General features: G+C 41.9%; 1 protein-coding gene across 1 annotated transcript in view; it reads left to right on the top strand.

Moving 5' to 3' along the window:
* LOC127581280 (integrin alpha-E-like) overlaps positions 1–17,727 on the top strand; it is a 345,660-nt gene that overhangs the window by 197,124 nt on the left and 130,809 nt on the right. The window contains exons 18-20 of the mRNA XM_052035523.1: positions 2,591–2,748; positions 8,162–8,290; positions 17,609–17,682. Coding sequence (XP_051891483.1) covers positions 2,591–2,748; positions 8,162–8,290; positions 17,609–17,682 — 361 coding nt within the window. The remainder of the gene's footprint in view (positions 1–2,590; positions 2,749–8,161; positions 8,291–17,608; positions 17,683–17,727) is intronic.

Here is a 17,727-nt window from a genome sequence, read left to right as displayed (position 1 = left end):
ATGTCTGACCCCTATTTGATTTGCCAAAATATATCAGCTTGCACTTGTCAGGTTTAAATTCTATCTGCCAATTCTCTTCCCGACTTTCCAACTGATCTATATCCGATTGTAGCCTAGGCAACCTTCCTCACTATCTACAAGCTATCAATTTTCATGTCATCCACATACTTACTAATCATACCTCCTACATTCACCTCCAAGAAGTTAATATACAGTATATCACGAACAGCAAAGGTCCCAGCACCGATCCCTGCATATGCCACTAGTCAGAGACTTCTAATCAGAAAAACATTCTTTCACCACTACCATCTTCCTCCTATCACCCTGCCTATTTTGAATTCAATTAGCCAGCTTGCTTGGATTCCATGTGCTTTAAGTTGTGCACCCATATCCCCAGGTTCCTCTGCTCCTGCACTTTGTGAGAACAGTATCTTTTACTCTGTATTGCCTCTTCCCATTCTTCCTACCAAAATGCATCGCCTCTCATTTTACTGCATTAAACTTCATCTGCTGTGTATCTGCCGTTTCTACCAGTGTGTTTATATCCTATGCCATTTATCATGATCCTCTTCACAATTCAAATACTGCCAAGCTTGTGTCATTGCAAATTTAGAAATTGTGGCTTGCACCCCCAAGTATAGATGATGATAATGAATCAAAAAAGCAATGACCTGCCCTGCGCCCAGTACTTAGATATAATCACAAGGAGGGAAGTTACTTCCCTTCAACCATTCAGTTCTTGAACAAACCAGCACAACCCTAATCATTACCTCAGTGTAGCAACACCATAACCACTTTGATCACTTTGCACTACAATGGACTTTATTTTATTTTGTTTTAATTGTGTTCTTTCTTGTAAAAATTATGCATAATTTATGTTTAATTTATGTTTTTCTTTACTTTCTTCGAAGGTTAAGGCATGTCACCAAGCACTCTAAAAAACTTCTACAAATGTACTGTTTAAAGTATCCTGACTGATTGCATCATGGTCTGGTGCAGCAATTCAAAAGCCCATGAATGTAAGAAGCTGCAGAGAGTAGTGGACTCTGCCCAGTACATCATGGGAACATCCCTTCCCACCATCAGTAGTAGCTCTACAGGAGGCACTGCCTCAAGATGGCAACATCTATCATCAAAGATCCCCACCATCCAGGCCATGCCATCTTCTTGCATCTGCCATTGGGCAGGAGGTACAGAAGCCACACCACCATGTTCAAGAGCAGTTACTTCCCTTCAACCATTCAGTTCTTGAACAAACCAGCACAACCCTAATCATTACCTCAGTGTAGCAACACCATAACCACTTTGATCACTTTGCACTACAATGGACTTTATTTTATTTTGTTTTAATTGTGTTCTTTCTTGTAAAAATTATGCATAATTTATGTTTAATTTATGTTTTTCTCGTGAATGCTGCTTATCTGATTCTATGTGTCTGTTATGCTGCTGCAATTGTTTTTCATTGCACCTGTGCACACAAGTACATGTCCATATGACAATAAACTCAACTTGAACTTTGACTTTAACATGACCCCACTAGAATATCATCATTCACCCTTCTCCATTCTCACAACTCTCTATTGCCAGTTACTTAGCTTACTTTGTATCCATGCTATCAATGTCCCTTTTATGCCAAGTGCTTAAACATTGCTGATAAGCCTGTTATGTGATTATGCTTTGTGGAAGTCTGTGTACACCACATCATCTGCATTGCCCTCATCAGCCTTATCTATTACCTCATCAAAAAATTATGTCAAGTTGGTTAAACATGCCTTTAACAATACTGACTTGCCTCAATTATTCTATTTTCCTCCAGATGACAATTAAGCCTGCCCCAATCAATGTTTCTAAAAGCTTTCCCACCACTGAGATTAAATTGACCTGTACTTGATGGGCTTATCCTTATTTCCTTTTTTGATGAAGGGGGTAACATTCACCATTTTCCAGTCCTTTGGCAGCACCCCAGTATCTGGAGCATGCTGCTTGTCCTGGCATTTATCTCTAAGATTTGATTGAGGATGCCACTGTAACTGACAATGCAGCATTACACAGGAAAATCAGACAACACTACACAATAAACCTCGTGATTGAAGATCATGGTATTTATGAGACTTTTACAAACATTGTTAGGGTAACCCACAAAGCAGTTTAACACTGTTAAAATAAAGTGATTTACAGCCCTGTATACTACTTTATTTGCCTGTTCATTATCTAATGAGTTAGTTTGATACTTTAACCACAGACCATATTGCAGTAAGAATTTATAAAGCTATAAAATATTCTAATCCTTAAGAGAAATGATAAAAAAACTTTCTGTTCATTAGGCATTACTGCAAACTTACCTGGAATTGATTAGAATAGGAAACTCTTCAAAGATTTCATTATGAGAGTGGTCCGAGATACAAGAGTTAAAATAATGTTGGAAAATAAGACTTAAAATGATGGCAGATCATAAGAATCACAATATTAATGTTTAATTGTATGTCAGATAAAAATGTATAGTAAGATTGGAGTCAAGTAGTTTGGGGCAAAAAAACTGGAATAAATCAGACAGAAAATATTAATAGGTTTTATTCTGCATATTTTATAGATTTGAAGCATTCTTTTGTGAATTATACCATCAACCTGGACACAAAACAAAAAACCAAAAGGGTGCTGTTTACAAAAAGTGATGAAACTCCTGGCACCCTGTCTGATTCTGTGAGGATTTCAACAGCAGACTGTAGAAACTATTCAATCACTGTGCAGGTAAGATCAGAATGGTTCTGAAAAGAAGGCAATGCTTTTTAGTTGCAGACACTAAAATGCTGGAATCTGAGGCAACACACACAAGAAGTGTTGGAGGAACTCAGCAGGTCAGGCAGCATCTATGAAGGGAAATAAACATCGACATTTTGGGTTGAGACCCTTCATCAGGACTGGAAGGAAGAGGGCAGAAGCCAGACCTGCTGAGTTCCTCCAATGCTTTTTAGTTGTACTCTTTAAGTTTCAATTCCTCTGCACTTTTTCTAATATTTGAGTTCAGTATTATGGAATCATAGAATTTTTTTGGCATGAATGAACACCATTCGATGCATCATGCCCACGCCAGACAAAAATGTATATATTGAGGTTATTCCATCTGTGAGGTCGTGGTCCATAGCTCTGCAGGTTATGGTTCTTCAAGTGCTTATCCAGGTACTTTAAAAATGTACTGAAATTTTCTGCCTCCACCATGCTTTCAGCCAGCGAGATCATCATCAAAGTGATGGAAGCTAACATGCAGTACCATCAAGCAGCAACTACTGAACAATTACCTTCTCACCATTGTCCAGACTGGGTTTCATTGGGTCCACTCAACTCCAGACCTCATCGTAGCCTTAGCCCAAACATGAATCAAATGCTGAATTCAAGAGGGTGACTGCCCTTGACCTCAAGTATGCATTTGACTACTCAGGGCATCAAAACACCCTGATGAATGTGGTTGTTGGAGATCAATCATCCCAGCCCCAGGGTGTCCTGCAGGAGTGTCTTAGGACAGTGTCCAAGAACTAACTATTTGCTTTATCAATGTCCTTCCTTCTATCATAAGTACAGAAGTGGGAATGTTATCTGATGATTGCGCAATGTTCAATTCCACTCATACCTCCTCAGCAAATGAAGCAGCAAGACCTAGACACATTGAGGCATGAACTGATGTGGCACACAAGAAAACAGGAAAAGGAGTAGGACACCTGGCCCCCTCCAGCATGACCTGCCATTCAGTATGATTATAAATGAACTACGCTTGCTTCAACTCCTCTTCTGTGCCAGTTCTTCATGTCCCACAGTTCCCCAATCTTTCAAAAATTTATCTACTTTTACCTTAATTACCAGCCCCTTATTTTGTAATTATGTTCCCTTGTTCAAGACTCCCACTAGTGGAAACATCTCAACATCTACCCGGTCATGACCCCTCACAGGATCTGATATGTCTCAATAAGGTCACTCCTTATTCTTCTAAGCTCCGAAGACTACAAACCCAGTGTTGATAGAGCAATCTTTTAATTCCAGGAATTAGCATGGTGAATCTCTTTTTGATTGTCTCCAATGCTATTATATCCTTTGTTAGGCAGGTGGATCAAAACTGTGCACAGTATTCCCAGTGTGGCCTCACCAACAACCTGTACAAATTGCAACAAAACTTATCTATTTTTAAACTCCAACCTATTTTGCAATAAAGACCAATATGCCGTTCACCCTTTTAACTACTAGCTGCACCCACCTACTAAATTTTTGTGATTCATGCACTAGAATACCAAGACCCTTTTGTACTTCATTCATTTGCAGTCTCATCCCATTTAGATAACCACCATTTGATTCCTGCAGCAAATGGCATGACGTCACATTCCCCATATTGCATTCCATTTGTCAGCTTTTTGCCCAATCACTTAATCTATCTAAATCCTACAGCAAGGTCACAATGTCCTAATTTCAACATGGTCTTCCACCTATTTTTATATCATTGGTAAACTTGGATGTCTTACATTTCACCACCTCCTCCAAGTCAATAATGTAAATAGTAAACAATTAAGGGCAAAGGACCGATCCCTGGGGTACTCCATTAGTTACATCCCTCTAGCCTGAAAAGAACCCATTTATTCCATCTCTCTGGTTTCTATGTGACAGCCAGTTTTCAATCCATTCTAGTATACTTCCACCAATACCATGAGCTCTTAATTTATGCACAAGCCTCTTAGGGGGCGCCTTGTCAAATGCCTTTTGGAAATCTAAATACACAACATCTACAGGTTCCCCTCTATCAACTCTCATTGTTATATCCTCAAAGAGCTCACACAAATTTGTCAAACATGATTTACCTTTCATAAAACCATGTTGACGTGGTTTGATTATTTTAAGCTTTAATAAATGATTAGTTATTTCATTTTTGATTAATGACTCTCACAACTTGCCAAAAGTAGATGTTAAAGTAACTGGCCTTCAGATCCTTGCCTTTTGTCACAATGTTGTGCTGAACTAATTAAACTAATGACTCCTAATTAATCTAATCCCTCTTCCCCACACAGTTATCATATCCCTCCCTTCTCTGCATGTTCATGTGCCTTTCTGAGAATCTCTTAATGTGAAAATGCCATCTGCCTCTACCACCACCCCTGGCAGTGCATTGCAGGCCCCCACCACTCTCTGTGTAAAAAACTTGACCTGCACATCTCCTTTGTACTTTCCCCTTCTCACCTTAAATACATGCCCTCTAGTACAGGGCATTTCATTCATGGGAAAAAGATAATGGCTTTCTACTCTATCTATACCTCGCATAATTTTATAAACTTCTATCAAATCTCCCCTCAGCCTCTGCCGAAAACAGCCCCAGCTTGTCCAACCTCTCCCCATTGCACATGTCCTTCAAACCAGACGGTATCCTGGTAAACCTCCTCTGCACCATCTCCAAAGCTTCCACATCCTTCCTATAATGAGGCGACCAGAATTGAATGCAATGTGGCCTAACCAGAGTTTCATAAAATATAACTGTAACATAACTTCCTGGCTCTTGAACTCAATGCCTCGACTAATGAAGGGAAAGCATGCCGTATGCTTTATCACCCTATCAACCTGTGCCACCACTTTTATAGAGCCATGTACCTGGACCCCAAGATCCTTCCGTTCATCAACGCTGTTAAGGATCCTGCCATTAACTGTGTACTTTCCCTTACTGTTTGATCTCTCAAAGTGTGAGACCTCACACATGTCCGGATTAAACTCCATCTGCCCATATCTGCAACTGATATACTATATATCCCGCTGTATCCTTTGGCAATCTTCTATGCAATCCACAATGATAGCAATCTTGTGTCATCTGCAAACTTGCTCATTCAAGCCACAGAAATGTTAGGCTGTGACATCTCCAACAAGAGAGAGCTTAACCACCTCTTCTGACATTCAAAGGTATTAGCATTGACAAGTCACTCACGTCAACATCCTTGGGCTCACTGTTGACCAGAATCTCATTGGACCAGCTACACGAATGCCATAACTACAAGGGCAATTTATGAGCCAGGTATTCTGTGTTAATTGATACATGCCCTAACATTCAAAGGCTTTCCACCATATACAAACTACAAGTCAGGAGTATAATGGAATATTCTCCACAGCTCCAACAGCTGTCAACAAGGTCAACACCATCCAGGACAAAGCAGATCGCTTGATTGGTACTGCATCAATCATCCAAAACATTTGTTCCCTCCACTACAGATCCACAGAAGCTGATCTGTGTTCCATCCACAAAATGCATTGCAGCTACTTGCCAAGGCTCTCTGATAGAACCAATGAAAACTGTGACCTCTTCCACCAAAAAGGAAAAGGCAGTTGGCACATGGGAGCACCACTACCTGCAGCTTTCAGTCCAAGTTGCCCACCTTCCTGTTTTGCTTATATATCGCTGGTCCTTCGTGGCCACCTCATCCAAATCATAGGATCAAAGAGCTCTACAGCACAGAAACAGCCCTTCATCCCAACTCATCCGTGCCGACCAAGGTGCTGACCTGAGCTAGTCGCATCTTCCTGCATTTGGCCCATATCCCTCTAAACCTTTCCTCTCCATGAGCCTGTCCAAATGTCTTTTAAATGTTGTAATTGTAACTGCCTCTACCACTTCATCTGGCAGCTCATTCCATATATTCACCATCCTCCATGTGAAAAACTTGCCCCTCGGGTCTTCTGTAAATCCTGGCCCTCTCACCTTCCCCATACGCCTTTTTCACTATGTTGCCGACCTGTTTCACCACTTTCAGGGAACTATGTACTAAGAACCATAGGTCTCTCTGTACTACAACACTCACCAGGGTCCTGACATTCACTATGTATGCCCTGCCCTTTTTAATTTCCCAAAATGCTCTTCACACGTCTGAGTTAAATTCCATCTGTCATTCCTTTGCCCACTTTCCTAGTTGAACTAGATCCTGTTGTAACCTGAGACATCCTATTTCACTGTTTACCACACCACCAATTTTCATGTCATCTGCAAACTTACCAACCGTGCCACTATATTCTCACCCAAATCGTTAGGTATATGACAAACAACAGGGGACCCAGCACCAATCCCTGCAGGACACCACTGGTCACAGGTCTCCAAAAATAAATCCTCTACTACCACCCTCTGACTCATTCCACCAAGCCAATTTTGTATGCAACTGGCTAGCTCACCATGGATCCCATGCAATTTCACCTTCCAGACTAGTTAACCATGCAGGACTTAATCAAAAGCCTTGCCAAAGACTACATCTATTCCCCTGCCCTTGTAATCCTCTTTATCACTTCTTCAAAAAACTCAGTTAAATTCATGAGGCACGATATCCCATGCACAAAGCAATGCTGACTATCCCTGATAAGTCCTTGCCTTTCCAAATGCAGATAGATACCGTGTTTCAGAATCTCCTCCAGCAACTTACCCACCACTGATTAAATCCTCGAACTCCCTTCCCAAAAGCTCTATGAATGTGAATTCAGCAGAAGGTCTGCAGTGGTTCAAGAAGGTGGCTCACCACCATTGTCGCAAGGGCATTTAGTAATGTAAATAAATACTGGCATTCCCAGTGATGCCCGGATCCTGGAAAATGAAGGAATACAAAAAAAAGTTAACTCACACTGCTCTGGATTAAATTCCATTTGAAGTTTTTGCTACTGAATTGACCAGACCACCTTAATCTCCTTGCACACTAAAGCTTTCATCCTCACTGTGAACCAGATTCTAATTGTTGTATCATCTATAAATTCTTTATCTTTTCTCTATATTTGGGTATAAATAATTGATATATATTACAAAAAACAAGCAACCCAGTACTGAGTCCTGTGGGAACCACTAGCTACAACCTACGAGTCATCATTACCCTCTGCTTCCTGCCACTGAGCCACTTCTGGATCCAATGTGCCACTTTCTCGTGGATATCATGGGTTTTATTTTTTCAGCAGCTTGTCATGTAGCACATCGTCAAAAGTCTTGCCCTCATTGACCCTTTTCAGTAACTTCTCAAAGGATTCAATCACGTTCTGACCAATGATTTCCATGTCCCATTTATGAATAAAAGTGCAGCATCTCAGGTCAGTTTTAGAGCTGCTATAGAAATTCAAGTTGTCATTCTAATTTTCACGGAAAGTCTAACTGAGAAATTTAATTCTTTAATTTCAGCTTTGTACAATTGATTGCGTCTCTGCAATTGATATAGAAGTGAACTATAAGCTGCACAACATTGAAGAGAATGCTCAACTACCCTTGCCAGTTCTTGACAAATTTACCAATCCTTCAACATCTTTTCAGGTAAAAATAAAATAGCTGAATTGATTAAAGTTTTTTAAAGGACAACTGTTTAAAGCAAACAATATGTAGATAGTCCAAAAAGGGATGGGGCTGCACTAGAACTTATATTGGGGAATGAGTCTGGCCAGGCGATTGAAGTTTCAGTTGGAGAGCACTTTGGAAATACTGACTGTAACTCTAAGTTTTAAGATTACACTGGTCCTCGGATGAAAGTGCTAAATTAGGGGAAGGCTAATTACAAAGTTATGAGGCAACAACTGGCTGAGGCTAAATCCACATCTAACATGTGGAGTCTTTAAGGGCCATTTGATTAGAATTCAGAACTAGCATGTGTGAGGATAAAAGATAAGGATGGCAAGGTTCAGGAAACTTGGAATACAAGAGATATAGTAAGTTTAGACAAAAAGTTAAAGGAAGCATATCCAGGTGAGAGGTGGAAAGTTTAATGGAGATTTTCAAGGCAAGTGTTTTACTCAGAGAATGATAGGTGCCTGGATCACGCTGCCAGGGGAGGTAATAGCAGCGGATGCAATAACAATGTTTAAGAGGCATTTAGACAGACACATGAAGGCAAGGAATAGAGGGATATGGACCATGTGCAGGAAGATGAAATTTGTTTAGATTGGCATCATGGTCAGCACAGACACGGTGAGCTGAAGGGACTGTTCTGGTGCTGTACTGTTCTATGTTCTATGTAACATAGTATGCAGTTAACGTGAGAAATTATGAATGCCTGGACATCTTATCTGATTTGGAGCTTTGGTCAGGTTGCACCTGGAGTATTATGTATAGGGTCTGGTTTGGTTTGGCTGCATTTAATGGAGGGAGTGCAAAGCAAGTTCACCAGATTGATTTTTGGATTGGGGGGCAGTGGTGGAGGGGGAGATTGTCCTTTGAGAAGAGCTGACTGAGTCTATACTCTCCACAAGTTAGAAGAGTAAGAGATGATTTGTTTGTAACTGCAAAATTTTTATGGTTCTCCATAAGATAGATACAAGATGATGTTTTCCTTGGTTGGGATGCCTAAAACCAAGGGCCATAAACTGAAAATAAGGGGTCAACTATTCAGGATTGAGATGAGAAGAAAATTCTTCACCCAGATAGAAATGTATCTTTCTACCAAGAGGGCTTTGGAAGCTCAGTTATTGAGTGTATTCAAGGCAGAGGTATTAACGAGATGGAATTGGTACAGAAAATTGGTTAATGTAAAAGACCAGCCATGATCATTTAAATAGCAGTGCAGGCATGAGTGATTGAATGGCCCACAACTGTTTTGATTTCTTTTCTTTATAATTGACTTTGATTAAGCGAATACTCGTACAATGCTTCAGAAGAATTTTATTTGGTTTATTATGCCTGTTTTCGTCTTTAAAAGACTTATCCAAATAATGCTGTGCCTGTGTTCATTCCCAACAGTCCTGTAACTGTGTACCCCATTAAAGTTCCTGTTGAATTAACTACCACTGCTCTTTCAGCAACTACCCTCCAACACATAAATCACTTTCCCTAATGTTCCCTCTCATGCCTGGCTCATTTGCCACTTACCTTAGATCGGTATCATCTGCCAAAGCAATTGTTTCTTTTCCAACTTAATTTGGAACACCTCTATTAAAATTGAACTCAAAAAACCTGGAGGTGCTGAAAATATGAAATAAAACTGGAAATGCTGGAAATACCTAGTTCAGTGAATAGAGAAACAGTGTCAATGTTTAAAGTCAAAGACATTTTGTCAAAACAAGGAACAAGAGAAAAACAAGGGAGAGACGTAAGAGGCTGCAAATGCTAGAATTTGGTGCAAAAAAAGATTCATTTTGCAGAGAATGTGGGGGAGGGATATATAAGAAAAAAGTAATAGGGTGAGGACAAAGTTGCCATAGGGATAAATTATGGTCAATGGGTTAATTCTGGCAGTCAGAGAATGATAAAAGACAGAAGAGTGCAAAATGTCACAAAAATGCGGGGTTGTGGGACATGCTGGTCAGGAAAAAGAAGGAGGCATGGGTCAGGTACAGGCAGGCAACTGGGATCAAGTGAATCCCAGGAGGAGTGTAGGGGTTGTAGGAGTATACTTAAGAAGAAAATCAGAAGAGCAAAATGCGGGCATTAGATAACTTTGGCAGAGAAGATGAAGGTGAATCCAAAGAGATTTTGTTAGATAAGCATATGGAGGAATTTAAAATAGAGGGGTATGTGGGAGGAAGGGGTTAGATAGTCTTAGGTGTGGTTTGAAGGTCGGCACAACATGGTGGGCCAAAGGGCCTGCATTGTGCTGTATTGTTCTATGGTTCTATGGAAACTAGAAAGAGAACAGGACCCCTCAAGTACTTGGAGTACTGTGCTCAGTTCTGGTTGCCTCACTACAGGAAGGATGTGGAAGCCATAGAGAGGGTACAGAGGAGATTTACAAGGATGTTGCCTGGATTGGGGAGCATGCCTTATGAGAACAGGTTGAGGGAACTCAGCCTTTTCTCCTTGGAGCGACAGAGGATGAGGGATGACCTGATAGAGGTGTATAAGATGATGAGAGGCATTGATCATGTGGAAAGTCAGAAGCTTTTTCCCAGGGCTGAAATGGTTGCCACAAGAGGACACAGCTTTAAGGTGCTGGGGAGTAGGTATAGAGGAGATGTCAGGGGTAAGTTTTTTACTCAGAGAGTGGTGAGTGCGTGGAATGGGCTGCAGGCAATGGTGGTAGAGGCAGATACAGTAGGGTCTTTTAAGAGACTTTTGGATAGGTATATGGAGCTTAGAAAAATAGAGGGCTATGGGGAAGCCTAGTAATTTCGAAGGTAGGGACGTGTTTGGCACAGCTTTGTGGGCTAAAGGGCCTGAATTGTGCTGTAGGTTTTCTATGTTTCTACGTTTCAAAGACCAAAGTGGACATCTTTGTGTCAAGCTGATGGGCGAGGTCCTCAATGAATATTTCTCCTCTGTTTTTACCATGGAGAAAGACATGGAAACTTTGGAATTTGAGATAGTTAATGGGGATATCTTGGGGATAGTCCACATTACAGCAGAGGAGGTGCTGGATGTCTTAAAATGTTTGAAGGTAGATAAATCTCCAGGGCTGGTCAGGTATATTCAAGGACACTATGGGAAGCTGGAGAAGAAATTGCGGGAGCGCTGGCTGAGATACATGCATCATCATTAGCGATGGGTGAAACGCCGGAAGACTGGAGGGTGGCTGATGTTGTACCTTCATTTAAGAAGGGATGCAAAGAAAAACCTGGGTGCTATTGACCAGTAAGCCTAACATCTGTGGTAGGTAATTTACTAGAGGGGATTCTGAGAGATAAGATATACATGCATTTGGAAAGACAGGTTGATTAGAGACAGTTAGCACAGCTTTGTGCATGAGAGATCATATTTCATGAATTTGATTTAGTTTTTTGAAGTAGCCTCCAAATAGATCTTGAGTAGCCAAGAAGGTCGATGAGGGCAGGGCAGTAGACGTAGTTTACATGGACTTCACTGAAGTCTTTAATAAGGTTCCACATGGTGGGCTGCGATGGAAAGTTAGATTGCATGGGATCCAGGGAGAGCTAACTAATTGGATACAGAATTAGCTTGATGGTAGGAAGCAGAGGGTGATGGTGGAAGGTTGTTTTTCAGACTTAAGGCCTGTGACTAGTGGTCACAGGGGTCAGGGGTCAGTACCAGCCCCATTGCTATTTGTCATCTATATCAATGATTGGGATGAGAATGTACAAGGTATGGTTAGTAAGTTTGCAGATGACACTAAAATAGGTGGTGTCATAGACAGTGAATATGGTTATCAGGAATTACAGAGGGATCTTGAGCAGCTAGGTAAGTGGGCCAAGGAATGACAAATGGAGTTTAATTTGGATAAGTGCAAGGTGTTGCATTTTGGGAGGAAAAATGAGGGTAGGATGTTCAGCATGAACGATAGGGCCCCAAGGAGTGTTGTAGAACAGAGGATCCTAGGAGTACAAATACATGGTTACCTGAAAGTGGCATCACAGCTAGACAGGTTGGTCACGAAGGCTTTTGACATACTAGCCTTCATCAGTAAGAGCATTTGAGTATAGAAATTGGGATGTTATAGAACGTAGAAAACTACAGCTCAGTACAGGCCCTTCAGCTCATGATGTTGTGCCGACATTTTATCCTGCTACATTATCTATCTAACCCTTCCCTCCCACATAGCCCTCCATTTTTCTATCATTCATGTGGCTATATAAGAGTCTCGCAAATGTCCCTAATGTATCTGCCCCCACAACCTCTGCCAGCAGTGCGTTCCACGCACCCACCACTCTCTGTGTAAAAATCTTAACTCTTACATCCCCCTTATACCATCCTCCAATCACCTTAAAATTATGTCCCCTCGTGTTAGCCATTGTCGCCCTGAGATAAAGTATCTGACTGTCCACTCGATCGATACCTCTCATCATCTTGTACGCCTCTATCAAGTCACATCTCATCCTCCTTCGCTCCAAAGAGAAAATCCCTAACTCGCTCAACCTATCCTCACAAGACATGCTCTCCAGTCCAGCAGCATGCTGGTATATCTCCTCTGCATCCTCTTTAAAGCTTCCACATCCTTTCTATAATGAGGCGACCAGAACTGAACACTATACTCCAAGTGTGGCCTAACCAGAGTTCTACAGAGATGCATCATTACCTCGCGGCTCTTGAACTCAGTCCCCTGACTAATAAAGGCCAACGCACCGTACGCCTTCTTAACAACCCTGTCAACCTGCACGGCTACCCTGAGAGATCTATGGACGTGGACCTCAAGATCCCTTTGTTCCTCCACACTGCCAAGAGTCCTGCCGTTAACCTTGTATCCTGCCTTCAAATTCAATCTTCCAAAGTATATCACTTCACACTTTTCTAGGTTGAGTTCCATCTGCCACTTCCCAGCCCAGCTCTGCGTCCTATAAATATCTTGTTGTAGCCTACAGCAACCTTCTATACTATCCACAACACCTCCAACCTTCAAGTCATCAGCAAACTTACTAACCCACCCTTCCACACCCTCATCCCAGTCATTTATAAAAATCACAAAGAGCAGGGGTCCCAGAACAGATCCCTGCAGAACACCACTGGTCACCGACTTCAGGCAGAATACGCTCCATCTACAACCACCCTCTGTCTTCTATGGGCGAGCCAATTCTGAATACACACAACCAAGCTTCCCTGAATCCCATGCCTCCTGACCTTCTGAATGAGTCTTCCATGAGGAATTTTATCAAATGCCTTACTAAAATCCATGTACACCACATCCACTGCTCTACCTTCAATGTGCTTTGTCACATCCTTAAAGAATTCAATCAGGCAAGTGAGGCATGACCTGCCCCTCACAAAGCCATGCTGACTGTCCTTAATCAGCCCATGCTTCTCCAAATGCCTGTAAGTCCTGTCTCTAAGAATGTTCTCCAGTAATTTGCCCACCACTGAAGTAAGACTCACTGGTCTATAATTCCCAGGGTTATCCCTACTCCCTTTTTAAAACAAAGGAACAACATTTACCACCCTCCAATCATCTGGCACTTCTCCAGTGGCCAGTGAGGTGTCAAAGATCATCGCCAAAGGCGCGACAATCTCTTCTCTCATTTTCCTGTAATAACCTTGGATATATCCTGTCCGGCCCAGTGACTTATCTATCCTAATGTTTTTCAAAAGTTCAAGCACATCTCTTCTCCTCACATCAACATGCCCGAGCATATCAGCCTGTCGTAGGCCATCCTCACAAACATAGAACATAGAACATAACAGCACAGCACAGGCCCTTCAGCCCACGATGTTGTGCTGACATTTCATCCTGCTCTAATATCTATCTAACCCTTCCCTTCCACAGAGCCCTCCATTTCTCTATTATTCATGTGTCTAAGAATCTCTTAAATGTCCCTAATGTATCTGCCCTACAACATCTGCCGGAAGTGGGTTCCACGCTCCCACGACTCTCATGTAAAAAACTTACCTCTGACATCCCCCTTTTATCTTCCTCCAGTCATCTTAAAATTATGTCCCCTCGTGTTAGCCATTGTTGCCCTGGGAAAAAGTCTCTGACTGTCCACTCAATCTATGCCTCTTATCATCTTGTGCACCTCTATCAAGTCACCTCTCATCCTCCTTCTCTCCAAAGAGAAAAGCCCTAGCTCACTCAACTTATCCTCATAAGACATGCTCTCCAGTCCAGACAGCATCCTGATAAATCTCCTCTGCACCCTCTCTAAAGCTTCAACATCCTTCCTATAATGAGGTGACCAGAGCTGAACACAAAAACGTCAAGGTCTCTCTTACTGGTGAATACTGAAGCAAGGTATTCATTAAAGACCTCCCCTATCTTTTCTGACTCCAGGCACATGTTTCCACTTTTATCCATGATTGGTCCTACCCTCATTCTAGTCATTCTCCTATTCTTCACATACATGTAGAATGTCTTGGGGTTTTCCTTAATCCTAATCGCCAAGGCCTTCTCATGCCCCCTCCTAACTCTCTGAAGTCCATTCTTAAGCTCCCTCCCGGCTACCTTGTAACTCTCCAGAGCCCTGTCTGATCCATGCTCCTCTTGACAAGATATTCTACGCCTCTCGTCAACCATGGTTCCTTCACTTTACCACCCTTACCCTTCCTCAATGGGACAAACCTATCCAGAACCCCATGTAAGTACTCCCTAAAAAACCTCCACATTTTCGCTGTGCACTTCCCCAAGAACATCTGTTCCCAATTTATGCTCCCAAGTTCCTGCCTAATAGCATCATAATTCCCCCTCCTCCAGTTATATACTTTCCCATATCGTCTGCTCCTATCCTTCACCAAGGCTATGGTAAAGGTGAAGGAGTTATGGTCACTGTCTCCAAAATACTCTCCCACCAAGAGATCTGAAACCTGATCAGGCTCATTGCATAGTACCAGGTCCAGTATGGCCTCTCCTCTGGTCGGCCTGTCCACATACTGTGTCAGGAATGCTTCCTGGACACACCTCTGCCCCATCTATCCACTTTACACTAAGTAGGTGCCAATCAATATTAGGGAAGTTGAAGTCACCCATGACAACAACCCTGCTATTTTTGCACCTCTCCAAAATCTGCCTCCCGATCTGCTCCTCAGTGTCTGCTGCTACTGAAGGGTCTGTAGAGTGATCACTCCCTTCCTGTTTCTGACTCCCACCCACACTGATTCAGTAGACGATCCCTCCAGGACGTTCTCCCTTTCTACAGCTGTGCCACTGTCCCTGATTAGCAAAGCTACTCCCCCCCCTCTTTTACCTTCGCTCCTGACCCTTTTGAAACATCTAAACCCCGGAATATCCAGCAGCCATTCCTGCCCTTACGACAGCCAAGTCTCTGTAATGGCCACCACGCCGTAGTTCCACGTACTTACCCACGCTCTTTCATCACCCTTGTTCCTGACACTTCTCGCAAGAAACTAGACACACTTCAGCCCACCCAACTGACTGCAGTTTTGCCCTTTCAATGCCTATCCTTCCTCACAGTCTTTCTACACTCTGCATCTACTTGTACTCTAAATGCACCAAGCTTTGACCTCTCACTCTGGTTCCCATCCCCCTGCCAAACTAGTTTAAACCCTTCCCAACAGCTCTAGTAAACCTGCCCACAAGAATAGTGGTCCCCCTTTGTTACAGTTGTACAAGACGTTGGTGATGCTATATTTGGAATATTTCAGTTTTGGTCACCCTACTGTAGGAAAAGTGCCATTAAGTTAGAAAGAGTAGAGACAAGATTTACAAGGATGTTGCCGGGACCTGAGGGACTGAGTTATGGAAAGAAGTTGAACAAGTTGGGACTTTTTACATTGGAGTGTAGGAGAATAAGGGCTGATCTAATATTGATGAATAAAATCATGAGAGGCATAGATGGGGTGAATGTGCAGTCTTTTTCTCGGGGTTGGGGAATCAAGAACTCAAGGGCATAGGTTTAATGTAGAACATAGAACCCATAATGTTGTGCCAAACCAATTATATTAGTCATAAAATGCCCACCTAAAGTTATCCCTTCTGCCTGCACAATGTCCATATCCCTACCATTTCCCTCACATTCATGTGCCTATCTATAAGCTTCTTGAACACCCCTATCATATTTGCCTCCACCACCACCCCAGGCAGCGCATTCCAGGCACTCACTAGAAAAAAAGCACTATAAAAAACTTGCCCCGCACATCTCCTTTGAACTTTCCCCCTCTCACCTTAAATGCATGCCGTCTGGTATTAGACATTTCAACTGGCTGTCTACCCTATCTATGCCTCTCCCTTCATGTAGAAGGGAGAAACTTAATGGGAACCTGAAGGGCAACTTTTTCATCCAGAGGGAAATGTTTAGAGGGATATGGCCTCTATGATTCTATGCTCAGCAGATCATAATGTCTTAACAGAGAGACAAAACCTTGAGCCAATATCACAGATGGAAGACTTACAACAGAAATGGTGCATTATGATACAGACAGAACAAGTTGTAAAATTCATATTGAGTCTTGAAGGCTGCAATCTCATCAGTTTTTGGGACTCAGTCATGAATTCTACGACCTTAGGTTACTCACTTTCTGCCCAGATGAAGATGAGGTGCTATTTCTCACAATTACATTGAGCCTTGATACAAAAGTGCTGGGGGCCACAGACAGATGGATGAGAGTCGTTCCAAATTAATCCACGTGGAAAGGGATACAGCAGTGGAGACTACAGACAGCTTGAGAGGGATACAGTGCTGGAGATTCCAGTCTGTTAGAGAGGGATACAATTCTAGACAGTCTGAGATGGATACAGTATTTGAGCCTCTTCCGGCACTTCACCTGTCACTAAGAATACAGTGCAGGACACTCCTGATGGTCAGAGAAGAATACACACCTGGAGACTCCTCTTGATAGGAAAACAGTGCTGAGAGTCCTGAATGTTCTGATCAAGATTCTGGAGTAATAGAGTCATACAGCACTGATCCTAAGTCCTGACATAATTCTAATGGAGATATGATGCCATAGACTCCAAGATGTTCCTAATGGCCTATCAAAGCACCTTGCTTATTATTACAAATTTTTGATTTCTGATTATATCAAAACTGAGGATGAGCAGGTTACCTTCATCCTCCAATCCAAAATGGTGTTTGTATGGACTTATTCTAGGAATATATATTTACCGATAATAGACAACAAGAAAGGTGTTCCCTCCAGTTGTTCTTAAAATATCAGTGCCTTTGTTTAGTTATCTTCTAAAATCCAGACTTTTACAGTTATAAGCTCCTGTTAAAAATTCTAGTTTCACTTTCTTTGAAAAGGTAATTCTTTGATTAATTTTGATGATATAAGGCTTTGGAAATGTTACTTCTATCATTTTTCTTTTAGCTCCAATTTCAGAAGGACTGTGGTTCTGATAACATTTGTGATGCAAATCTCACATTGGACTGCAATTTTCCACAGTAAGTTGATAATTCTTTGTATGTTGTTCTCAGTGTAAGGTAATA

This window comes from Pristis pectinata, chromosome 21 (genome assembly GCF_009764475.1).
Source record: "Pristis pectinata isolate sPriPec2 chromosome 21, sPriPec2.1.pri, whole genome shotgun sequence".
NCBI lineage: Eukaryota > Metazoa > Chordata > Chondrichthyes > Rhinopristiformes > Pristidae > Pristis > Pristis pectinata.
The sequence above is the reverse complement of the archived record's forward strand: the minus strand, read 5'-3'. Positions and strand labels throughout refer to the sequence as shown.